General features: G+C 41.9%; 2 protein-coding genes across 7 annotated transcripts in view; one reads left to right on the forward strand and one right to left on the reverse strand.

Moving 5' to 3' along the window:
• Nucleotides 1-1,519: 1,519 nt before the first annotated feature.
• On the reverse strand, nt 1,520-18,544 carry OCIAD2 (OCIA domain containing 2). 5 transcript variants are annotated; one of them, XM_054823129.1, is made up of 8 exons: nt 18,358-18,544; nt 16,549-16,666; nt 10,907-11,000; nt 10,016-10,069; nt 8,236-8,283; nt 7,117-7,222; nt 5,791-5,878; nt 1,520-3,425 (listed from the first exon to the last, which is right to left on the reverse strand). In XM_054823129.1, the coding sequence occupies exons 2-7, from the start codon at nt 16,576-16,578 to the stop codon at nt 5,797-5,799; spliced, it is 414 nt and encodes a 137-aa protein (XP_054679104.1). In that variant the 5' UTR covers nt 16,579-16,666; nt 18,358-18,544; the 3' UTR covers nt 1,520-3,425; nt 5,791-5,796. The 5 variants fall into 5 exon arrangements, with proteins under 5 accessions (XP_054679104.1, XP_054679105.1, XP_054679103.1 ...); XM_054823130.1 differs by lacking the exon at nt 18,358-18,544 and adding an exon at nt 17,913-18,336; XM_054823128.1 differs by lacking the exons at nt 16,549-16,666; nt 18,358-18,544 and adding an exon at nt 15,154-15,283 and having other exon boundaries at nt 1,520-3,321.
• Nucleotides 18,545-25,536: 6,992 nt separating this feature from the next.
• CWH43 (cell wall biogenesis 43 C-terminal homolog) overlaps nt 25,537-25,738 on the forward strand; it is a 30,167-nt gene continuing 29,965 nt past the window's right edge. Inside the window, exon 1 of one of the 2 annotated variants that reach the window (XM_054823102.1) lies at nt 25,537-25,720. In XM_054823102.1, the coding sequence (XP_054679077.1) occupies nt 25,567-25,720 (154 nt within the window). In that variant the 5' untranslated portion in view covers nt 25,537-25,566. The remainder of the gene's footprint in view (nt 25,721-25,738) is intronic. The other variant, XM_054823101.1, reaches the window with a different exon arrangement.

Here is a 25,738-nt window from a genome sequence, read left to right on the forward strand (position 1 = left end):
GGAGCAAGTCCAGAGGAGTTGAAGTTGATCAGAGGGCTGGAGCGCCTCTCCTATGAGGACAGGCTGAGAGAGTTGGGATTGTTCAGCCTGGAGAAGGCTCTGGGGAGACCTAATTGAGGCCTTCCAGTACCTGAAGGGGCCTACAGGAAAGCTGGAGAGGGACTGTTTATGAGGGAGTGTAGTGACAGGACAAGGGGTAATGGCTTTAAACTGAAAGACAGTAGATTTAGATTAGATATTAAGAAGAAATTCTGTACTGTGAGGTTGATAAGACAGTGGAACAGGTTGCCCAGAGTGGTTGTGGATGCCCCATCCCTGGAAGTGTTTAAGACCAGGTTGGATGGAGCTTTGGGCAACCTGGTCTAGTGGAGGGTGTCCCTGCCCATGGCAGGGGGCTTGGAACTAGATGGTCTTTAAGGTCCCTTCCAACCCAAACCATTCTATGATTATTCCAGACTAAAATAAAGATTACAGAAGCAACTGATTACCTCAAATCTTCCTTTTTTTTTTTTAATAGGTCACCCCTAAATTCGATGTTTTCAACTTCTGCTACAATTAAAACCAAATTCTTTAACTGACTTGTATGGAATGCATGAGAGTAACAGTCAACATAGGTTAGCTCATTAAATTGTGCATAATTACTACAAAACAGCTGTACTAACTTACAGTTCTTAGAGCACTCTTTGTTAATCATCAGTAGCTTATCTTCCCAAGCAGAAAAATCATGAGGGTCTGGCCATGAGAGCACATGAGGTTTTGTCCAGTTCTTCCTGTCTCCCTTTTGCATAAAGTAATAAAGTAGAATAATCAGTATGCATTTAAATGTTCCTTTCTGCATCATGGAGCATAACTACTAACACCCCAACACCTTTCTTACAGAACTTCTCCTGTGAACTACGAGGCACTTTTTCATATTTCTTTGTCAAGCCTTAAGCTTAAAAGTTTAACTAGGTCCTGTAAACCATCCAGTGCTAAAAAATCCAGCATCTCTCTGATTCCACCCCCTGAACACACATCCAGTCACCAGAAAAACTCCAACACACTTGTAAGTCACAGCACAATGAAAGCCAGATGGCTCCAATTTTATCAAATCAAGTAACAGTACAGAATGTGTTGTAAGTCTTCCCTATCCTTTTGTGGCTGGTGCTTTTGGGAGAGTCAGTTAACTTTAAAATTTATGTTATTTTACATTTTTAAGAAATATTGCAACATCATTACTACCTCATTATAAAGGCTTGTAGCCCAGCTGCACACTTGACTAGACTGTTGGTTGAGCAAAGCAGGAAAAATTGTATTTTAACAACATTGAATCACAACCTTGCCAAAACATACCCCCTGTTACTTCTCAGATCAAGGAGTATTATGTGGAGCCTGATACCTGACAGGCTTAAATAATTATTTGGCCATAAATGCTCTGAAGTACAGAAAAATACTTTTAAAGACCTTCTAAAGAACACTTTGCCCATAAACTGTGCTCATTTTTCCTTTGATATGCACTAATTTAGTGCTAATACAGCTCAGATTCACAAACAGCCTTTATTTCATAACAGTATCATAGTAACTCATGAACACAATCCACACAATTAGGTAATCAAAGTATGGAAATAAATTTAGAAAAAAAGGAGACGGTAATTTTTATATAACAGTACATTCATTACAGCAAAGTAATAGGAGGCCTGAACAAAATTACATTTAAAGCTAAGTTGTAACCCCAGGAGGTAGCACAGACCACAAGAACAATCTCTGACAGCCTGGCATGAAAGGTCCTCCATCACGTGCATCAATCTTCTCAGCATCACATGGATGTCATGGCTTGCCTCAGATAACCCAGGCATGACTAACCTTGGTGCAGTTTGTTGCTGTTATCTTGACAGCAGATGTCAGATGAAGGGAAAGTAGCTAAGACATGTCACCATGCAAGTTTTGCTGGCTATCACAATACACCTGTGATAATGACATTATTTTCACAAAGGAGGTTGACTTCTCTGTGGTTGTGTAACCCTGTCTCCCCACAGCCCCTGCTGAAGGCTCCCCAAGGTGTACCTGCCTCTACACCAAGCATCAGCTCTGATACACCACAGCTGTGTACCCTTGACTCAGACTGCTGAGAAAGAGCTGTGGAAAAAGTCTGCAGAATGGTAAAAAGTATAAAATTAAAGTCCCTGTTGAGACAAGCGTTCTTAGTAGCTCAAGAATTCAAGAGGGCAAACAACAATTTGGAAAGGTATAAAATCTTAAAGGAGGAAAAAAAACCCAGAGAGGCTGGTTAGTCTAACCCTTCTCCTCCTGCCTGGTGGTTGCCTGACTAGGAAAGACTTTCCAAGTGCCTTATCAGGGTGGTGAGTATTTAGCCTAATAGCTTGTTAAATCCAGAATGTCTTTTGTGTGTAGTAACCAATTAATAGTTACTTTATACTTTTACATTCCATATATCCTACTTGCAGAATCTCTTTGTGCCCAGGTAAAGATGCCCAGAGAAGCTGGTTCAAAAAAGGGGTACTAACCATAGGCATAGTATAAAAGCAAACAAAAAAACCCCATAACAAAAAAGACAAGCTTCATCAACTGACAGTGAAGCCCAAACTTTTCAGTAGCTGCACATTTGATTTCTATGTGAACACCACCGCTGTCTTTAGGGGAAGTGTCTGCTTTTGACTTCCTGAGATATTTCATGGAAGTTAGTGTGTCGTGCTGTTTGTAGAGAGCATATGCCATCTAGTTTTTTCTCAACATCTACTAGCCTTGGATTACATGTAGATCATAAACTGTTCCAAAATATTGTATCTTCTTGTTCATTATGAATGTGGCATGTCCAGCAAAGTGGACTTTTATGTAAAACTAGCCTATTAAAAGTTGGTTTAGCACAGTAGCTGCAGTGTGACAATACCCTAACGAACTTCTAGCTTAGTACTCTTAAAAGAGTACATAAACAAGGAGTCAGCTCAAAGCCTGAATAGCTGCTTCACTGTGCAAAATCATTTAAACACCCTTGCAAAACATTCCAGTGTATGCTATTTTGCTCGCTACATGAAGTATTGCCAGCATCTAAGTACAATAGACAAATTTAATTTTTTAGCACTAAGAGCTAAATTGCACTGAAGAGAGGAAAATAAACTAAAACATGCCAAGAAGACAGAGAAGAGGAAAAACCAAAAAGTACATTACAAGAAATTAGTATTTACTATGAACAGAACTATATAACATTAAGCAACTACTTCAAATAAGCCGATTTACACCAACCAAAGACATTATTTCTTCTCTACAGAATAAAGCCTTGAAAGAAAAAGCTGATCCATAAGACTTTTATCATCCTCACCGCATCTGTAAATGGAATGAAAGGACCCGTTATTTAGCGGAGTGGCATCTTGTTTTCGATGTGAAATGTGCAGCTTCTTGGTGATTTCTCTGAGAACTCTGCAAAGTCCCTGAGGATAAAAGACATTACCTTTGGACTCATCAACACATGTATAATTTTATATGGATGGTTCTCTTACGCAATGCCAGAGCTTTCAATGTACGCTTAGCATGGATAGTGGTCAGATGTGCTCAGTAGGGTCTCTATACATTTTTAGAGCATAGCATGCTAAGTTAAGAGGTTTTATTAAAACATAAAAGAGGCTATCAGGTTATTCTTTTCATTGTTTAACAATACAGAAAAGAACACAATGTTTACAGTATTTATTTTCCCAAGTTTCTAAAACCTGTCCATCAAAACTGATTTCTGGCAAATTCAAAATATCACTCTGGCCCAAATATAATTGCTTTTTCCTTCCAGCAATTACAATTTGAAAGAAATACACTTGTCTTAAATTTGTTTTCAGACCGTGTTTCTGACTAAGCTTTCTAGCCTTTTTAAAAACCAAACAAGACCTAATTGGCTGGTAAAAAGTGCAGCAATCAAGGTCTTTGATGAACATGTGAGCTCGAACAGGTTCCACAGAAGAAATTCCAGGACCTATTGCAGGAGGAAAACAGAAGGGCCTGTAGCATCCTGCATTCTTCCCTTCACACAGCTGCAAGACTCCTTTGTATTTGAGACAATGTGGAATTTATTTAAAAGCTAATTGGTACTTATACACCAGAAAAAATACTGTCAGCTCACAGAGGAAGGCTGAAAAAGGAAAAAAAAAAACTGAAAAAGAAAATGTGTTTGGATTTAAGATTCAGCAAGCTCCAGCTCTGACAAACCTCCATCAACATTTGATTCCACTACACAGGTAATTGCTAGTAAGTGACCGTCCTCAATTAAATGTGCTTTGGGGTCCTCAACTGAAATAGGTGAGGATAGTGACCTACATAAGCAAACATTTATTTAAGAGAAAATCTTCAAAAGCACTTAATCAGCACAGTAATGCAAGGGCTTAATTAAGCTCACAACTGCTAATGGATTTAGGGTGTCATTCATTCACAGTTATCTAAGCCTGGCTTGCTCCCTCCTTAGTGCTGGCACTAGCAAGTTACCCCTCAGTAAGGTTTGGGGTTGTTTTTTTCCCTTTCCTTACGGGTCTGATACCCAGCCAGAGCAGCAAGCTGATCTGGACGGACATAGTGCTTCAGCAGGCACAGGAGAAGCGCTGCCCATTTTGGCAGCAACCCTATTAGGTGAGCCTAAGCCAAAATGGATTTTCTGCTAGTGGCTGAGCATTTGCAGTTCTTGATATAAAATGCTCAAGCAATGGCAAAGCTGATTAAAACCAAGCATTTATTGTAATGGCTTCTTTCAGGACAATCTTTACTGCTGTGATGTATTGTTGCATAGTGAAAATCGATCAAAATCTCTCCTCTGGGTAAGTAAACAGGTTCTGCTAGGATACCCCTCCTTGTAAGATTGTCTGCAGCCATGCACTTCAGAGTGAGAAAGGGACCATTATCAATATCCTTGCCTAAATTCCTACATAATATATGCCAAAGGGACTCAATCCAACAATTTTTGCATCAGGCTTTTTTTCCAAGCTACAGTTAAGAGCCATAACAAACTTACACAGCAGGATTTCAGACAGGCCCTCTGCTCTCCTTTCTCACAGGCAGCCAAGCTATTTGCACTTTCACACGTTCTCCTGCCTGTGAGAAATGTAGGCCACAGCTTACCACAAGCAGAATGTGTGAAAATGCTTTTAAAAAGCCCAGCTGCTGGCCTGGTTTTCATAGAAAAGAAAGTGCTTTAAGTACTTCCCTGCCTTCCACTCTGTAAACTCGTGTTTTTTTGCAAAGAGAATTTTCCCCATTCCAGGTGAAAACATCACACAGGCTGTCTCCCCTGCCCCAGCCTGCAGTTGCTCTAGCACCACTCTTAAACTACCTTCACTAAGGCTTTGCCCAAACCATAGTACTGGGTGAAAAAACAACAAACAACCCACCAAACAAACGAAAAACCCACTCCCAACTGTGTCTGCTTTTAGATTCTCAATATTTCAATGTATTTTTAAATATCAACATTATCCATAATTATTTGATTAAGTAAAAAAGTTGGAAATTGAAAGGAGTTATATTTGTTTTCATACAAGCAGTCAATCAAAGTTAGTTCCAATTAGGTGAATAAACAATGCTACAGCTAAAGCAGAAATTCCTCAGAAATGAGGGATTTAAAATTAGCATGAAAGGTATGTAAGGTAAAAATGAAGAAACAAATTACACATCACAGACAGAAAATATTTGTTTGAATAATGCTCAGATTTTAATCCCTGATTAAAATCCATGATTTTCATTATATTGTTCACAGGTTTCAAACAAGAATATCACTCAACATGGAAAATAAATCAAGAGTTTATTTTAAAATTCAAAGTTGCCTACCTGGGACTAAGATGCTGAAGGAACTGAACTTTCTTTGTCATTTGATCCTAATTTTGCTTCACATTCTTTGCAAGTATGATGACAATGCCTACAATATTCAAAGCAGATAAATTGTTCAAGAATTTTGCTGGATTTCTTCTAATACAAACATATAGCATGCTCGCAAATGTTCTCGAAGAAGTAATCTCTTGCCTATATTCTCCAATTGTTGTAACTGCTTTATAGGACATAAACTACAAAAGATGACATCTAAATGTCTCAACCAATAAACCCCCATTAATTATTATTCTTAACTACCATTTCCAGCAATCATCAAAATATAATAGGATTTTCTAAGCAGGAAAAGACAGTCCTTGCCATTGTACCTATCAATAATGAGCAAACAGAGTTAGGAGCGAAGCATGTAATACAAAAGAGTGACAAATAGCCACTTTGTATAACACCATGTGAGGAAAGTAATAGCTTTGTTATGTGGGGGAAGAATGGAAGTGGAGAGACATGTGAACAATGAAGAAGCTTCCCATTATCAGCTGGGCATTTTCATAGGCATAAAAACTAACATTGGTCTGGTGGAAAGATGTGGAAAGACAGAGGAGAATGATTTTGTGGGTAGGATTTTTGGAAATACATTTTGTGTGTGAAAGGTGCATATGAGAAGCCATGCTGGGAATGAAGAGTAGTACTGGCAGTTGAAGGAGGAGCTTGGAAGGAAGTTAGAGTGTGATTTGATGGGAAAGAGTAATTTATATGAAGTTTAGAAAACAATGACTAAAACATGGAGGTGACAGGAGGCAACCATTGAGATCTACCATATGATTACAGTTGCAAGGTGGAAAAATACCCTTGCAGTTTGTGCTCTTCATGGTCTGGCAGGACAGTATGAGGTTGGGCAAAACCACAGAGGTTTGAGATTGAAGTTGTTGTTAAAATATGAGGATAGTGTAAAAAAACAATCTGCAGTGCATTTGGCCAGATGTATGGTACAACGGAGGACTCAATGGGACGAGTGATATAGAAGATCATGAGACACTTAGAGGCACAATATTAGATGGAAAGAGAACTAGTAACTGTTGTTCAATCACACTTAAAAGTATGATAATTTCATTTAAATAACAGGTTTCCTAATAACAGGTATTACACTGAGTTTACATTTCCATTTTCTGAAGAATATTTAGTAGTTTCTAATACTGACATATATAGCCTAAGAATATGAGTAGTATCTCATGAGCTGATCACAAAATTTAAATGCATAGTTTTGCTGCATATTACTTTTACTATTGTAAAGACTGTTTTGATCTAGAATTAAAGATTTAAATAAGCACAAACCTCTTTTTTTGTGGACCTAATGGTACAACACCAATTTTCTGGAACTTTTTTTGGCATTTTCCTCTGTATGACATCTTTCCAATGGCAAAACCTAAGACACCAGCAACTATAAAGACAGATTAAAAAACCACTGTTAATACAAGAGCTTAAATCGAGAGTTAATGATGCAACAGGCTCCATTTTAATCATGCGATGAATTGTATGTAGCATGTCTTCTCAAAACATGTCGCAAACACATGTGAAGTTATACAGGGATTACAGGGATGGTTTCAACAGCTATTAAAAACCAGCTACCTATCATGAGACACAGCAACTGGTTCAAAACAGTGCAGACAGGAAGAAGCTATCATATTGACTTGGAATTACAAGATTTCAGATTCAGAGGACCAGATTATAGAGAAAGCCCACAATGAAACTAAATCACAATGTCAGCACTAATTTCTCTTGCCCTTGTATGCACACCACGGTATTTCTGATGATCACAATTTTAACACTTATCCTCTCAGGACTTGTAAGAAGCTATAACGTCAGCCTGCCATACTAGTGCACTGGGGTTTCACTCATTACAGAGTCAGAATAAAAATATTACTTCAACATCCTCAGTTTTCTGTTGAACTTCAGCTGAAGGGGGAATCAACTTAATTTCTCGCCATTTAAGAGTCACCTTACTGTACAGTTTCTGCGCTTTTGTTTTCTTTATCAACATGGTCATGAACTAGACAGTTAAAATAAATCAAATGAACATATGAAAAGGAACACAGTATTTTATATACACTATGATGGCCCCTCGATACCATAAGCTGTGTGATCTGCTAAGCATGGCTGATCAATGAGGCTGACATTATTTATAAAACAAAGGTGAGATTAAAGTTTTTACCAGTTTGAAAGGATAAATTAAGTAAATATAAGCTGCTACTGAAATGTTTACATTAAAAGAATCTTATTTCAAACATTTATTTTTAAACACAGCAGAATTCTGATTTGCTAAAGCAATGTGGTAACATCTCATAAATTCCAAAAAAGGAAGAGTTTGAAAAGAGATTTAGAGAGATGCATCTAAGGTCTGCAGATTGCCTGTAAATAACCTTTCTTTTCCTTTTAGAATTGGGTACAACTTACTTGCCATCTTAGGTAATGCACCAAATCTTGGGCTTGCTGAGAAAATGCCTACAATAAAAGGAAATAGTCAGAAAACTTACCCATTTGAGGAACTCACCAGCACTCAAAACCAAAGACAGTATTTTTCCTACAAGCTTTTGCATTTCTGAAGGTGACGACTGTACAAAAATCTTGTAAGTCCACTAACTCAGATTTAGGAACATCAGAGTACTTTCCATTCCACTAGTTCTTAGTGCATCCGTTTTGGTGCAGTCATAGAGTTATAGGAGGAAAAAAAATCTGGACTTTGCAGGATTCACTTCAGGCAGGAGTCTGGAGTGTAAATCAACATGAAAACAGCATGGCTGCCACTGGTGACACCTGCAGCACTGCAGGAGGAAGAGATGGTGGCTTATGTTTCAGCACAAACCAACCTTGCAAGTATCACAGTGAACTGAAATCTCTTAGTCAGGGTCCAGCTCCTTGTGCTGCGAGAAGCAGGCCCAAGCTGCTCTTCAATAGTTTTCTGTGGCCAGTGATTAAACTTGTGTTAAACTGTACCACAGACATCTAGCCTCCTCCTCTGGAGAAGAGATCAGACATTTTGGCCTTTATGAGGAAAATACAGTGTGCTGAACATGAAAACTGAAAGATTAGCTTTTCCTACCAGAATTTCCCATGTTAACACCCAGAGGTGGAACACTCTGCAAGTGTGTGCGTCTGGCAGAGGAGTGCCATACTGTGGAGGAGGGCTCCACATAGCAAGATTGCCATGGCAAAGGGAAGGGAAGCGAACACTGTTTGCACTGTTACATGCATTCAGACAGAATTAATGAGGCTCAGAAGCTCCAGCTATTGTGTGCAGTCATCAGAGAGGAGTGTTTAGACAGAGGAACATTCAGTCTATGCTAAGTGCAAGGGCCTTCGCCCACTTGCATCTATGCAATTTTAAATTGGGTCTTTCAGGGGAGGGAGGAATAAAATTGTTGTTTCTAAAGAGCCCCCCCCCTCCAATTGTTGACACGTTGTAATGATTATTTAATATGGGCATTTGTTATTTCACAGCTGATAAGAAATGTCCAAGTACAATGGAGAGAAACTGAGTACCTCATGCCAGAGGGTGGCATGTTAGCTAGCGAGATAAACTCGGTGCCCCTCCTATCACTGCTCACCCCTTTTCAAATGCGTAAACCTTTGCCTTTCCTCACAGTCTCCCTTGCTTCTTCCCTCTCTGCCTACAAGCTCATAGGTCAAGGATGCAACAGGGAACCCACATCAGCCTCTTGTGGTATAGCACGGCTTTTAGGTTTTCTACTGTAGTCCTCATAATCTTAGTAAAAAAAAAAAAAAAAAGGAATGATGAGGAGGAAACATGGTAATAGTGGCTGGAGCAAAACAAGGGGCTTGCAACCACACACAGTGAGAAAAGTCTAAGCCACTTCTACCTCCTCCATTTGCTGTCTCCCATTACCTACAGCACCTGAATCTGATGCCCTTGCTCAGGTTGTACAATGCTTTGCCCTACAAGTGGCTCCAGTGAAGACTCTACACAAATACATGTGGTGACAGAATCTAGCCACCAATCTTTGAATTAGTGAATTGTCTTTTCAGTTCATATTCTTTCAAAAGAATGACTGTGGCAATGCACACATAATGATCAAATCACTATAACAATGATGGTGATGAGTAAGAGGAATATTGATCTTGAAAAACAGCAGGCTTTAGGGAAACTTGCATTTCAGCAGTAATTCCAGAGTCTCAACTTCGTAACTTAGGACCATCATGTATTTTTTATATTTACCTTTTGAGACTAGCCCCTGGGTGACAAGCATGCTCCCAAGAGACAAAGGAAGAGCTGTAAAAATAAGGAGGATTGTATCTGGGATCAGCCAAAAATTGATACATATTTGTTAAATACATTACTCTCTTATATGTTAAATGTTTTATATGTTTATAATGTTAAACACATTACTCATCTTCTAAACATTTACTTTGCATACTCAGTCACCTATTACATCTGCTCATTCAGATTAGTGTCTCTTCAAAGCAAGGATGTGTTCACACAGACATCAGGCATGCTGTAGCATCTGGAGCTAATGCATTATATATATTTTTTAAATAATAACTTCAGTAATCTGAGTATCTCCTCTCAGTACTGCAACACTAGTAATGACAGCAGCTCTGATTAAATACTGAAACCCTTTTCAATCTTCTCCTTTTAGAAAATGTATAATTTAGATACAAACTGACATGGTGGACTTAAAAGGCACTAAACCACTGATTAACTCATCTTTCAGATGTCCTAACACCTAAAGAGTTTCACAGACCCAGGACACATAGCCATGCCTGCCTTTCATTCAAGGGCAAGAATAAGTATGTAATAAAGTAAAACATTCCTAATGTAATTTTAATAATGGATTTCAAGAATAGAACCAACTATGTGGTTGTTAAAGTAAGTTCATATTAAACAACAGCTTAGTTCAAACACTTTTACCTACAATGATTATGCAAATAATTAAATTAACACTATAATAACATATTGCTCAAAATAAGGTGACAGAGTTAACCCACAATAATATTCCAACAAAACCCAATGTATTACAATAAACGGCATGGTATTTTGCAGCCAGTTTTGCATAACTACATCAAGAAGTCATTCTCTGTGTGATAAGAACAAGTTTGGATCACTCACCTCTGTACCAGAAACTTTCCTTTTTGCATTCTTCACGGATCCTTGCAATTTCTCCAGCATTGGAAGTTTGTGAGATGGGACAATAGAACATTGGCTAAAAGGATAAACCTGCGTTAGTTCATTGAATTTAATCTCACAGGAAGAAAAAAAACCCAAAACAATTAAAGAAGACAAATTATTAAAAAAAAAAAAAAACAATGCAAAAACAACCAAACAAGCAAAACTCCTTGTTCTGTTGTTAGCAGTGTGAAGAAATACTTGATTCCCCAATACAGAAACAGAAAGAACTACATAGGCTTTAAAGTTAAAACCACTCATCCGGTTGGTGGATACTTTCCTAAAATAGCTCAGCTGTTGCTTACCCCAGATGTATATTACTTTATTTCTGTTAGCCATTTCATTGCTACAAGCTATATCAGCTTTCTGGGAAAGAAATTACAGGAAATAAAGGCAGAGCGGTAGTTTATAAAAATGAAGTTCTGCCCCATATGGAAGTCAATTTAAGTTCAGTAAGAGTAGATTTTACAAGTATTCAGAAGAGGGTCAACATAAACTCTGTCAGATTCCCCTAACTAGCCTAACTTTCTCTCTGAGCAGTTTAAGTATACTCATGGCATTAATTGAACTCAACCATCCTGGCTTCACCTTCATAATAATTAGCTTGCCGACAGGCTTCTTTTAGGCTAATGGTAGCTCTTTTTTTTCCCCTTTTCATTGTGAGAAAAAAGTGACAGTATACTCTCTTGCATTATGCTATCCAGGGTATTGACATATGGATATAAGTATGTTATTTTTCTTTCTTTAAGAGATGACTTGGTTATCAGTGTTAGCACTCGTAGTATTATTACTGGACATCTAAAATATACAGGTGTACTGGTTTTGTCTGGGAAGGAATTTATTTTCTTCATAGTAGCTGGTATGGTGCTGCATTTTGGATTTGTGACCAAACCGATGTTGATAATGCAGGGATGTTTTAGTTATTGCTGAGCAGTGCTTGCACAGCGTCAAGGCCTTTTCTATTTCTCAGGCTGCCCCATCAGCGAGTAGGCTGGGGGTGCATGAGAAGTTGGGAGGGGACACAGCTGGGACAGCTGCCCCAACCAACCCAAAGGATATCCCATACCGTATGACATCGTGCTCAGCAATAAAAGTTGAGGGAAAGAAGGGGTCGTCATTAAGTTAAAATTAGTTGAAATTTTAACATTTTTCTGTAAAACCACAACCTCTACAAACATACCTTTTACTGAAAGCAAAACCAGACTTTGTAGAACAAGCAGTGCCTTGGGGAAAAGAGCACATTAGTGTATTGCAGAATTCTACCTCATTTTGTGCCCAACTGATCCATGATTTTGTAACCATAATAATGAAATGCATTTATTGGCTGGAGCCGCACATTTCACATTTTAGCTAATTAATATCTCAGTCCTTCTTCAAGCACTACTCCCACTAAAGTTAATGGTGGTGCTGCCTGGGTACACACTAGAGACTTGACTCCACGCCAGACCCTAGAGAACCACTCCAAACTGGTTTCACAGCAAGGTCACAGCAAATACAATAAAATCCAAACAGGCTGAGTGACAGATAAGGAAATGAGTGTCAGGGCCCTAAGTGCACCAACAGGCTTTGCAACCTTTCTGCCTCTGTACACACCCTGCCACGGGTTTTGTTGCTTGGGCTCAAAGTCAGCTCTAACATGGCACAGTTGTGTAACACTGAATTAGACTGCTGTGAAAACAGTGAAGCTGGGAGAGCGAGCTACAAGAAGCTTTGCCCAGGGCCTCTGCCCCTCTGCTCAGGAGCTGCATTTAAGCTCAGGCCCTTGCCTTAACTGTATTGTAGGTAGGCCTGTACCTGGCCTTTTACCATAATGATCCATACCTTGCCTTGCTAACTTGACGTCCTGGCTTACCATCAGACTTGCCTTATTCCTATGGACTTGCCCGGCAATCACTGAACCAACTGTTGGCTGACCCCAGTGAACATCACTAATCTGCTCTGCTCCTCTTTTTGGAATACTGTGGGGCTGTACTCCTTGTCCCTGAAGTCACAAGCCCTGCCCGCCTTGCTGTCACTTGTGGCTCCCAGGTCACCTTCCCTTGCACATCAGCCCACTTTTGCTACTCTCTGGCAGTGACTGGTTAGCAACAAGGTCGTACCACATTTAAATTCCTTGTGGTTAATTCCATGCTTATAGCATAAAATGGCAAAATTTGAACTCCCATGGGTAGCCAATTTCTCCAGCAGAGGGGAATGCTCATCCTCTGTAGAGCTGGAGGGCAGGTTCTTGTGCAGTAGTGTTCCCTTTTCCTCTTCTGAATACATACACACGCACATGCACAACTTGATGGGGACAGGTTATACTGAACTAGTACTCGCAACACTAGGGCTCTGCCAGTTCATAACTAGTTTAACTGGCATAACATAAATTAGAGCCCACTATCTTAAGACTCAAAAGCTCCTAGCCCTCTGAGTGTAGTGATTCAGGAAGAATAAGACATTACCCTTTCTTCTCTTCATTTATAGAATCATAGAATCATAGAATGGTTTGGGTTGGAAGGGACCCTCCACCAGACCACATTGCCCAAAGCCTCATCCAGCCTGGTCTTAAACACTTCCAGGGATGGGGCATCCACAACCTCTCTGGGCAACCTGTTCCAGTGCCTCACCACTCTAACAGTAAAGAATTTCTTTCTAACATCTAATCTAAATCGACCCTCCTTCAGCTTGAACCCATTACCCCTTGTCCTGTCACTACACTCCCTGATAAACAGTCCCTCTCCAGCTTTCCTGTAGGCCCCTTCAGGTACTGGTAAGCTGCAAATAGATCTCCCCAGAGCCTTCTCTTCTCCAGGCTGTGAACAACCCCAACTCCCTCAGCCTGTCCTCATAGGAGAGGTGCTCCAGCCCTCCAGTCAGCTTCATGGCCCTCCTCTGGACTCGCTCCAACAGCTCCATGTCTCTCCTGTGCTGGGGCCCCCAGAGCTGGACGCAGTACTCCAGGTGGGCTCTCACAAGAGCGGAGTAGAGGGGCAGGACCACCTCCCTCGACCTGCTGGTCACACCTCTTTTGATGCAGCCCAGGACAGGGTTGGCTTTCTGGGCTGCAAGCGCACACTGCCAGCTCATGTTGAGCTTCTCATCAATCAATACCCCCAAGTCCTTCTCCTCGGGGCTGCTTTCAATCCATTCCTCGCCCAGCCTGTAGTTGCGCTTGGGATTGCACCGACCCACGTGCAGGACCTTGCACTTGGCCTTGCTGAACGTCATGAGGTTTGCATGGGCCCACCTCTCCAGCCTGTCAAGGTCCCTTTGGATGGCAATCCCTTCCCTCCAGCGTGTCGACCACACCACACAGCCTGGTGTCGTCGGCAAACTTGCTGAGGGTGCGCTCGATCCCACTGTCCATGTCACCGACAAAGATGTTGAACAGTGCCGGTCCCAGTACCGATCCCTGAGGGATGCCACTCGTCACCGTTCTCCACTTGGACATTGAGCCGTTGACCACAACTCTTTGAGTGCGACCATCCAGCCAATTCCTTATCCACCGAGTGGTCCATCCATCGAATCCATGTCTTTCCAATTTAGAGACAAGGATGTCGTGCGGGACAGTGTCAAATGCCTTGCACAAGTCCAGGTAGATGACGTCAGCTGCCCTTCCCTTATGCACCGACGCTGTAACCCCATCATAGAAGGCCACCAAGTTTGTCAGGCACGATTTGCCCTTAGTGAAGCCGTGTTGGCTGTCACCAATCACCTCCTTGTTTTCCATGTGCCTGAGCATAGTCTCCAGGAGGGTCTGCTCCATAATCTCGCCAGGCACGGAGGTGAGACTGACCAGCCTGTAGTTCCCTGGGTCTTCCTTTTTACCCTTCTTAAAAATGGCGGTTATGCTTCCCCTCTTCCAGTTGGTGGGAACTTCACCGGACTGCCAGGACTTCTCAAATATGATGGAGAGTGGCCTGGCCACTTCATCCACCAGTTCCCTCAAGACCCGCGGATGCAACTCATCAGGTCCCGTGGACTTGTGCACCTTCAGGTTCCTTAGATATTCTTGAACCTGATCTTCTCCTACAGTGGGCGCTTCTGCATTCTCCCAGTCCCTGCCTTCTGCGACCTGGGCAGTGTGGCTCATTTATATGCTTAAGCTAACAGACATCTGTTTTTCTCTTCAATAAGAGCGACCAATGCAAAATCCCAGTTATTCACTAGCAATAGCATGAAAATAAAAGGGAGGAAACCCAGCTTACCCATCCAGTTTGCTTTAGTGGAGATGTCTGACTTTCCTGTTGAGTTGTTTTGGAAGACATTGTCTCTTTCCCTGTACTCTGCTGCTGCTCTGGTCAGCAGAAATTATGTTTTATGCTTGGCTACCTCTACGTCTGCTAGGTACAAAGGTGAAAAGCCAAAGTATCATATTGATACTCTAAGTTCAGCGTTCACCTAGAAACAGTAATGATCAAGTTGAAGGAGTGTATTTTTTTACATCAGATGGCACCCAGTCACCTGATTATATACAATTTGCAGCACAGTGTATCACTTATTACCAACACAGAGTTGTGTGTAGCCTAATTCCAACAGCGAAGTCAGTAAGTACAATCAGATGCTGGATCATGACCTAGCACAGCACTATCAATCATAAAGAAAAGAGAACAAATATGAGCAAGTCATCCAAAACCTTTCTAATTTTTATTGTATTACAGGTCAAAAATTTAGCTTCTTTAGTGTGCTGTCCAGAATCACTGTACTACTTCTATCCTCATTGTCAGTATCTGAAGTTTTGATTCTACAGGACCCCCAATGCAAGCCTATCACAAGCCACATCTGTGTTTCCAACAAACACAATCCAGTTACAAACATACTTTAAAAAAACAACCAACCAACTACAAGTATAAATAGATTCCAAAGAGTTTTAGAGTTGTAAATTTCCATGCCTGAAAATTGTGCTGCTAGGGAAAAGCAAGAAGGAATCCCATTTATTTACAGAGTAATTCAAACATCTAAACTGTGATTTTTGCCTAGCACTTCACTGCATGATCTGACACTTTATTTATTGACATACAGGGCACTGCTGCTTTTCAAAAAGTACCTTCTGAGAACGGTGGCAATGAGCAAGGCTAAAGTGACTGCGAAGGACAGAGTTAAACAGGAAACATATGCAACAACTTAATAACCTGAATGGGTTTTGGCATTCATAATACTACTGTATAAACCACTTCCTGCACTTATTTTGGGGTCAGTTGCACAGCTAAAAAGTTCAAGCAATGTCTGCTTCACACACTGGATATTCAGACAGCAATGCTTTTGTAAGCGATGGAACAGAAGCAACACAACCTCCTGTCCCCTTGGTAAAAAGAGTCAATTAAGCATTGCATTTACACCAATCTGCACTTTATTCTCAGCCACTCTCAAAAATGACAATGACCACTGTGTCTTCGAAAAATCTGACTTTGAAAATCCACAAGTTGGATCCACAGGTCTTCACTCTCTGGCTCACCCTAAGAGCAATTTAATTTTCCATCAGTCTTTCATTGCTTAAAGCAAAAAAGGAGATAAAAGATGAGAAAAATGCATAAAACTTTAAAGAGGTTTACATCAATCAAATACACAAAATTTTCTTACTCTTATCTGCTCACAAAGCCTACCTGTGCAGACTGTTGCATAAAAAGCATCATTGGAAAGTACTACTGACTGATATAGTTTCTAAATGCTGCAACAGATTTTAAGTACTCATCTTCTTCATGAGGATAAAAAAAGCTGTCACTGGAGAAAATAAATGAAAAAAAAAGTTAAGGTGTATAAATTATGTTATAAAAATTTGCAGCTTGCCATTAACCTTCTGTATTGTCTTTAGCATACATTTCTTCAGAATTATAAGTTATTCAACTACACTTCTGCTTCAACATAATAAAGAATCCCAAAAATATGTAGCCCTTTAAGCAGCTTCCTGGTACCTCTCCCACTTGGGATAGAAGCTGAAAGCAAGAACAAAGCAAAGGGACAGAGTCAAGGTCATCAAAATATTATTTAATTGAATTATTAATATTAGTACTTTGCACACATGCTGCCTCCTATACTTGTTCCAATATTTTGGAGCATTGTGTCTTGGAAAGGCAACCGTCATCCCCAAAAATAACTTTATTTGCACTGACCTATTGAAGAAATGTAACTTTATTGTATATTTTTACTGTAACACTTATTGCTGTTTTCTCAACCTAATTATAGAATTGTTAGTGTAACAATTAACTGTATATTCTCTTAGCTGCCTTGGGAAGAATTCCGCAATGATGTTATTCTGTTTAACTGAAATATCTATATAAGACATGATTAAATCAATGTGGTTTGCAAGGATCAAATAGTCAAAAAACTTCTTCCTATTCTACAAGAACTATCCTGAATCATTTAGTCATTTACAGAAGAAAAGGCTAATACAAGACTCCTGAAAGATCTCATAGTTTTGATTCTTCTAAGTGGTTGATAAAAAAGCAGTATGCAAGAAGACAGCTACGTTTTTCGGTTGTGATCATTACCAACTTCATACACTCTGTTTTCAATAAGAAGCCTCCTTCCAAATAGGAACGGTGACCACAATTTCTAAGATTACTTGGGGTAGAAGGTGGGAGCCAAAACTGCATGTTAACTGGTATATACAGTTGACTGTGCTCTACAGTGGAGATACTGCACATTTGCCCAGGGCAGGTGCCACTGAAGTACAATCTTCACTGAAACAACTCATAAGAACTTCAGAAAGGCCCTTCAAGGACTAAGTGTGCATTGTAAGGAAGAGGGGAAGACTCACTATATTGTTTCACACATATCTCCTGAACTGGCACTTTATTTTAAATCCAGGCTCTTATTTCGAAGGAGTCAACAGAGCAGCTGCACTAGGTCTTCAACGAACAGCTCCCCGCCAACAACTGGGTGGACACCACAAAGCGGGTGAATGCCTCGCGCTTGCCCAGCCGTGCCTCCGCAGCACCTGCTCAGACATCTGCTGACAGTCACTCACCCTGGGCACAGTACTCCCAGTGAGAACAGGGTATTACTTTGTGCTTGCTGCTTGCTCTAAGGACTAAAGATGCGGCTGGATGTGCAAAGATGTGCAAAACGCCGGGAGGTCTGGGTTTCGTGGGAGGAAATAGTGGTGGCAATCAGGCCCCGGGCAGGCGTTCACTCCAGCCAATAGTGGCCTTTCACACCGACCCTTCGTGCCACGGCCCCGGCGCTGGGCGAAGACCGGCGGGGTCTGAGAGGGCAATGTGTAGAGCGCTAGGGGGAAATTCCCCTTATGAGCCACCACCTGCCCCCCTGCTCCGGGCCTGCCGCCGAGAGCCACGCCAACCCCGGCCTTCCTCCAGCCGTGACGCTGGAGAAATCCGGCACTGCGGAGCTCAGCCCCTCCGGGACGGAAAGGAGGAGACTGACGCTCCTCCGGGTCGCGGCGCGGAAGGTACCTGGCGGCGGGCCGCGTCCCCGCTCACCGCTCCCTCCCCCGCGGGGCGTCGGGCCAGCAGAGGAAGGGGAAAGGGGCGGCCCGGCCCATCCGCGGCGGGGCCCGCACCGCCCAGCCCCGGAAGCCCATGAGGAGTGGGGGCCCGGCTACACAACAGCCGTGGCCGGGCGGGCACGCGCTCTGTCCCGCTCGCCTCAGCCTAGCCCTCGGGGGCTGAGCCGCCTCTGGGCAGGGCGCCTGCCCGCTGCCCGCGCCGCCGTTGCCGCTGGGCTCCACCGCCACCTCCTGGCCGCCGGCGGCAGGGACAGGCGGGGCAGACAGCCCAGGGGCCCCGCGGAGCCCCGGCAGACCCTCGGCCGGGCTGAGAGGCACGGAGTTGCTCGGGCAGATGGCGCTGAGGGGGCCAAGGCGAAACGCCGCCCAGGCGGGGCTGGGGGTTGTCGGCACCGCCGGGCAGTGCCCCGCTGAGCTCTCCTCACCCGCTGGCTCCTTGCCCCCACCAGTATCTGTTACTAAATGAGCAGTTCCCAGCTCCTCGTGGGCTGCTCCGGGAGAGGAACAACAGTGAACGCGATAATAAGATTCCCTCCGATTTCTCGTATTTCTGAAAAGAAATTCAGACCGCTATTTTAGCAATGGTATTTGTTAATCAAGTTAACAGTCACCTAACGGTGTACGGCATATGGTGCTGGCGGGTGTCCTACGAAGTGAAAATATTTTGTGGAAACTTAATGAAATCTTGTTCTTTAAAAAAGAAGTGACAAATTCCATTTTGACCATTTTGGAATGAAAAGCATTGCTTATCTAAATTGATTTTAATACTATGATGCTTACGTAAGTAAATCAATACATTTTAATATCAATATTAACAAGAAGTAAATAAAAACCAAGAAAAATACTTTGATCAATCAAAATAATCTTGCAAGATAAAGTTATCCTGAAAATACCAGTTTGGGGGTAGAGGTTGTTCCTCTAGGAATACTGAAAAAAAAATTGCTGCTTTCTCTGAAATGAGAAAATGCAATGCCTTTCTTTAATGATGAACTTCATAAAACAAAGCATGTAAGCCTGAGGTTTATTTTTGCATTTCATATTTAATAAAAACTGTTACATTTGGGTTTTTTACAGTGAGACAGTTTTTAGTAGAGTATCCTAAATGGTGATGTGACACTTTAGTGCTTATCTCAAAATGAATAGCTTTTGAGATCACCATAGTACCTCCTTCACTTGAATTACCTTGGCATCTCATTGTCATAGTAAACATGACATAACTCATAGTTCATTTTCTTAAGTCCAAAAAGGCTTTCAGCTTCCAGAAGTCTTGGCTGCTCGAAGCCCCTTTCCCCAGAACATTCTCTCACTCTTGCCAGCCAAACCAGACCATTGGGCTTTGCTGCTGCAAAATGTACTCTGCACATGGAGGTTTGGCAAGAGTGATGTCCTAAAACAGCTCTTAAAAGTGTACCTACATCTCCTGTGATCTAAGAGGTATCCTTGAAATCATATACAAAAAAAAAGATTTAATAGATACTGGCTATATGCTATTTTGAAAACTACAATATACAACAAAATCCCATGTGAGGTGAGTCCCTAATAAACAATTATTCTTAGCTAGTTCAGCTTAAACTGGTCATAAAATGAAAGAGCCCTGGAATGACAATTTCCTGATGGGACATATGCATGCTCGGGGATAGTAGTTGCTTGGATTCTTGCACCTTCCTGTGCAAAAGTGCCTATTAAAAAAAGGTTAGGGTTTTTTTTATTTTAACTTTAAAGGAAAAGTTGGTTATCACAATTGAATATGTTCCTCAAACACTCTTTGTTCTTATGATTTACCTGAAAGTACTTCAGAGCTATGAAAATGGAGAAGTTAATAGACAGAAACCAGTAAATGTTAATGCTTCAGAATAATAAACACAAACTGAAAGATCCTTACCCCTCCCAGAACAAAACCAACTTTATGCATCAAATAAAAACCCAAGAGATACCAAAAAACCCCAACCAATAAGGAATTGAATCCTCAGCTGAGGAATTTTCTGCTGTCAGAGTAGTAAGAAGTCAAGGAGCTGAGACTTCACAAACCTCGGAAGGTTTACAGGCTCTGGCTGCTTATCTGAAGAACCTTTAAGAAAACACTGCAGCGTTGCCAGGATCATGAAGTTCACCACATTTACCAAAGGCAAAGCCTTCTAGTATGTGTATTTAACAGGAACACTCCATGTATGCATACAGCACATGACAGGAGGAGGAACTATTACCAAGTGTGATAAATACAGTTTGTTTGTTCATTAGAAAATCACGAAGACTGTTAATTGCTTTAAAATTCCCTGAGAAACAAAGACCTGGAGTAACAGAAGCACAGCACAGTTACAAAAATCTATCAGTAATAAAAACATTTAGAGCACGGAAAACTGCATAAGAATTACACTGTAGGGCATTGTTCTCATGCTAATGGGATTAGGAGTTAAGGGTGAATGAAAAGACATCAAAAGTCACAGCAGGAAACAGTCAACATACTTCTGAGTAAAACATTAAACTGTCCTCACTATGTACAAGAAATCATGTAATAGTTTTCTGTGTTTTGGCTGATTCTTGGATGTACTTATTTCTATTTTACGCTTGGTCTGGCCTATCTTTTAGTAGAAAAGAATGGCTAACAATTACCAGATGTTCAAGCCTTAGGATTTTCACATCTTCGTGTGAAGAAGGGTGTAAAATGGCCAGAGAGTTTTCTCTTTTCCTAGGCTGCACAGCTATATGCGTAGTTTCTTTCCTACAGTAAGGACCTGCAACACGAGTTGATTTCAATGGGGTTATAGGTGCTTAGATACTGTAATCAGATTTGATTGTACCTGCCATTTCTAATACACATTGAAATGCATCAAGACCTATTCTATGGAGCAGATTACTGGAATTACTCTGTTCATGTATCCTGTCCCACAGAACATTTTACTGAAAAAGTCTTTAGCAAGTCTTAATATTTATTAGTCCTGTGTTTTAGGGCAGAGGTTACACTTCAGCCCAGGTGGAACAAGTGAACAGTATTTCGTAGCCAACATACTGTAACCTTGAGAAAATGACAACCAAATTAATGTTGAGTATGAATATGCATATAGAGTTTTGCGTAACAGGTGTAAAGGTAATGATTAAGAAGCTTCACACTGTTGTGCAAACAGAATAGGCATCTAATGACCTGCAAGTCTTTGTGTTTCCACTGCGGCTGTGGCAGGCGCCTAACTGTAAACTCTTTTCTCCAGAGTCACTTTCTTAATCCTAATTTATGTTTGTACTTTAATGCTTTTCCCCCCCTCTATTTCTCTGGCACTTCTGCTTCTTAGTCATGCCCATTCAGGCACATCTCTACTGGGCAATATGCAAGGACAACTTTTCCCAAGTGTCTGACAGTTCTTTTAAATTCCATGTGTTTATTTTGGGTTTCAAAACATGCTTGTATTACAGTTTGAACCCAAATAAAGCATTTTTTAACAATAATTAGCTTTAGAGAGGTATCCCCCTGTCAATACCAATATAATTGTGGGGCTGTAATTTATTTTCTGTTAAATTCAGATAATTTTTTATGTCTGCCTTAGGTTAAAGGTATATCAAATTCTATTCTAAAATTAAGATGCTCCTTTTTCTGTGAGTGAAAACTCCTGCTGTAGTATGCTATCTTGGTTTTACTGGTTTGCCATAATTGTATTCCTGCATAGATCAAATGCTAATGCTTTATTTTTTATCAGCCTCACATGTGGCACTCCAAGATTAAAAAAATGTAATGAAAGGCATTCCTACACATATATGTGTAATGAAGCACCTTGTAAGCATTGACTTTTGTATTTGAGATACATCTGTTTTCATTTCAAATGACATTACACCTGAAAACTCCCTCCTGAAAACTCCCTGCTTATCTGTGTGTCAAATCTATGGAGAGAACTGGAATGTAACTTTGTTATGTTTGAAGCCAAACTTAGTTCTTAAGAGTCGCAGAGAGAGTACCCAGCACACAATGGCTAAATTTGTGAGGAACTGCATTATTTACATTGCATTATGAGTTTAATGGAAGCCACACAAGCACATCAGGTTCCTGATTCCAGTTGTGTCTAGTTTTACTGGAACTGCACCTCTGAACTATGAAGCAAGATACTGTAATTACAGAAAGTGTTGCAAAATTGTTTCAAATATTTATTGGCTGAATACATCCTGTGCGCCTCACACTCCTGCTAGGCAGCTACAAAAGCAGTCATATTCTGAGTTTACTCTGGCCAAGGATCTCATCTTGCAAGTTCCATTTGAATCATGCCACAGCAAGATGAAATGGTGTCATCACTTGCATACTCCTAAACCAGTGATAAGTGAACTTGGTCACTATTCTGGGATGGCTTTTCTTTAATGAAGAAAATAAAAGATGCCTTTAGTTACATGGAACTTGAAGAAGAGAAAAAGAGGAAGAAGGTCATCAAACCTACGAATCTCATTCTTCCTCTCTTAGAGAGGTTGACTATTTCATCAAAATATTTCAATTCTTTTGTGGGCATTTGAAACATATATATGTTTTCAAATACCAACCAAAATTCAGCAGAGTTTCTGTAGCTAGCCAAACCCCATTATACTGCAGGGTAAATTAATTACTTGATTGTGAGACTACTGGAACAAACTTTTCCTTAGTACTCTGCCCCCTAAATGTTTTGACAGGAATTTATTGCTAGTAATAGGTCATATTTAACAGGTGTCAGGGGGTTATATCCTATGGATTTGGAGTTTAATAGGTGCAAGGAAAGAAAATGCATAAGATTTGTTTAGAATGGGATAGCGGTTTTACCACAAATGAGAAAATATAGCTGGCAGTTTCATAGGGTACTATATGAAGATTAATAAAACTTAAGAAGATGACGTATTGCAACAGCAAAAAGACTTTTTAGTTCTTAGTTCATAGTTAAAATTTTACTTTTCATGCCAAAAATGAAATTCTAAAATTCAGATTTTGCTTATGTAATCCTTTTGTCAGAATTTGGCAGCCATAATCACAGCTGGGTTCATAAGCTCAGGGTTTCTTCTAAAATTAACAAACAGAGCATCTTAAGTCTCAACCCAGGAATCTTAGCAAACTCAATACTTCTTTTGGTGCTTTTTGCAGACACAATTGCTTATCAGAAGTCCTTAGTCTGCTATAAAGCAAAGCACATTTCATTAAGATGAGCACAGCACCAATCTGAACACCCCACCCCCCCGAAAAAAAAAAGTAATAACAGTTAATCAGCGATATATTTATGCAACTAGCAAGTGAGTCAGCTCCTCTTTTCCCCATCAGCCTATGGGATGACAATCTTTTGCTTCTGTTTTGTTATTTGCGGGTGTGACTATCCAGTGGACAAATGCTCCTCTGGTAACACAGCAATGAAGGGGCAAGATCTACTCACTGTTCCTTGCAAAAGGGCTGTGAAGAATAAACTCCGGCCATCCAGGCTGCCCTCCATGAAAAAAAAATGTTTAACTGAACATCTCTTCACAGTCACATCACACCACACCACGCCATCCTCTCTATCTGCAGTGCTATCTTGATGTGGGTTTTGCCACCATGAGCACCTCCGTGACCACACAGCCACCGGCTCCGTGGGGCTTCGCTGGGACTCAGGCTGCTCCGCAGCCACCCTGCGGGCTTGGGCGGGGGGGTCACTCCTTTCCCTCATCAGACTGGGCGCTGGAATGGAAGGGAAACTCGGCCCTCCGGAGCCGGAGGCCTGAGGGAGCCGCCATTTCTGTCAGCGATGGCGCGCGGGCCGAGACTGGCGGGCTGAACACTGGAGATATTCCTCGCACCCAGCCCTAATAGCCCAAGCCGGCACCGCGCCATCACTCCTGTCTAGCAAGTCTCCTCCATGCTCCCGCTTGCGGCTGCGCAGCCCCATGACCGCGGGCCGCACCGCCCCTGTCCCGGGGAAACGGCTTCCCCCGGGCCGTCCCGTCACGGTCGGGGCGCACGGCACGAAGCCTTCCGCGCTCCGCCAGGCGGCGCTGTGGCGCCCGCTCACGGACGGCCGCGTGCCGGGCGGGCTCCGTGAGGCGGGACGGGCGGCGGCGCCGCGCCCTCCCGGGCATTCGCGACTCGGCTACGGGCGAGAGGGGCGAAGCCCTCGCCGAGCCGAACCGGGCAGCGTCGGGAGGCGATGTTCCCCCTGTGGAAGGCCGTTATCTCGGAGAGCTTCCTGGGTAGGTTGTGGTGGTGGTGCCGCCCGACGGGGCTGAGGGCTGTGAGGGGCGCAGTGCTCGAGGCGGGCTGGGGTAGAGGCGGCGGTTGTCGCCTCGTTGAGGAAGCGGTTAACGGCACCGGTCGGCCTCCTTCAGCCTCGCTTAGGAGCCCTGCGGCGGGGGTCCTCTCGGGAACGGCCGGTGCCCGTAGCACCCTGGGCTTACAGTCTGTGGGGAGGTGTTTCCCGTGAAAAGCATTTCAAAATAAGCTCCTCCGCTGGAAGTAAGTAAGTAATGGTCACTGCTGAGTGTTCTTCTTCGGCTTCTTTTTTTTTCTTCCAGTGCTGGAATGCTTTTTGTCTCTTGGATCAGCCTAGGGTTTCTTGAGTGCCTTCAGCTAAGTGTTTGTAGCACCAACACTGAACCGTGCCGTGCTGCCCCGAGCAAGGCACAGGTGGGCGGTGGTCCCGGACCTCTTGCCCACGGGGCTGCGGGCTCAGGTGCTTGGTGCATCTCCTGCAAAACGTATAGAAAATGGTAGTGGAGTGCTATTGCAGTGTCTGTCTTTGAGGTGTCTTCAGGGGAGAACGGTGCACCAATTTACAAGAATAATTTAGCTACCGGTCTGTCTTTGAGGAGCCCTGAGACTGTGGGTGGACTTCTTATTTAGCCAGCATTGTTCCCTCTGAACACTAAACCCTTTCCTAGATTGAGCACTCCTTCACTGAAGATTAAAGTAGGAATTAGTGCCTGAGTGGGGGACGAGTGGTTTTCTTCTCATTGTTCTATTTTCTGGGAAAACGTGTTTGTTTAACTTGAAATAGCAAATATTTCTTCACAGAAAGTGGCTATTGTTACTTGAACTACTTTCAAATGCATTTGATATTCTATATTTGGAAGTATAAAATGGTATATATTTAAGTAATCTCGAGGAAACCATGCTGTTGAAAATAGACGGGATTTGTTTCTTTTCCTTTTTTTTTTAGGCTACATTTCTTGGTCTCTTTACCATGCACTGCCACCAATGATCTATTACTTCCCCCTTCAGACACTGGCACTCACAGGTCTAGAAGTTTTTGCTGTTGCCTTCTTTTCTCCAATATTCTTGATAATTGGCCCTTTTTGGAGGTTGGCTAACAATAAGCACATCCTAGCCCTTCTGAGACTGACTATGATTGGTAAGTATGCACTGTCGT

Source organism: Grus americana, chromosome 4 (genome assembly GCF_028858705.1).
Source record: "Grus americana isolate bGruAme1 chromosome 4, bGruAme1.mat, whole genome shotgun sequence".
In the NCBI taxonomy this organism is placed as follows: Eukaryota; Metazoa; Chordata; class Aves; order Gruiformes; family Gruidae; genus Grus; species Grus americana.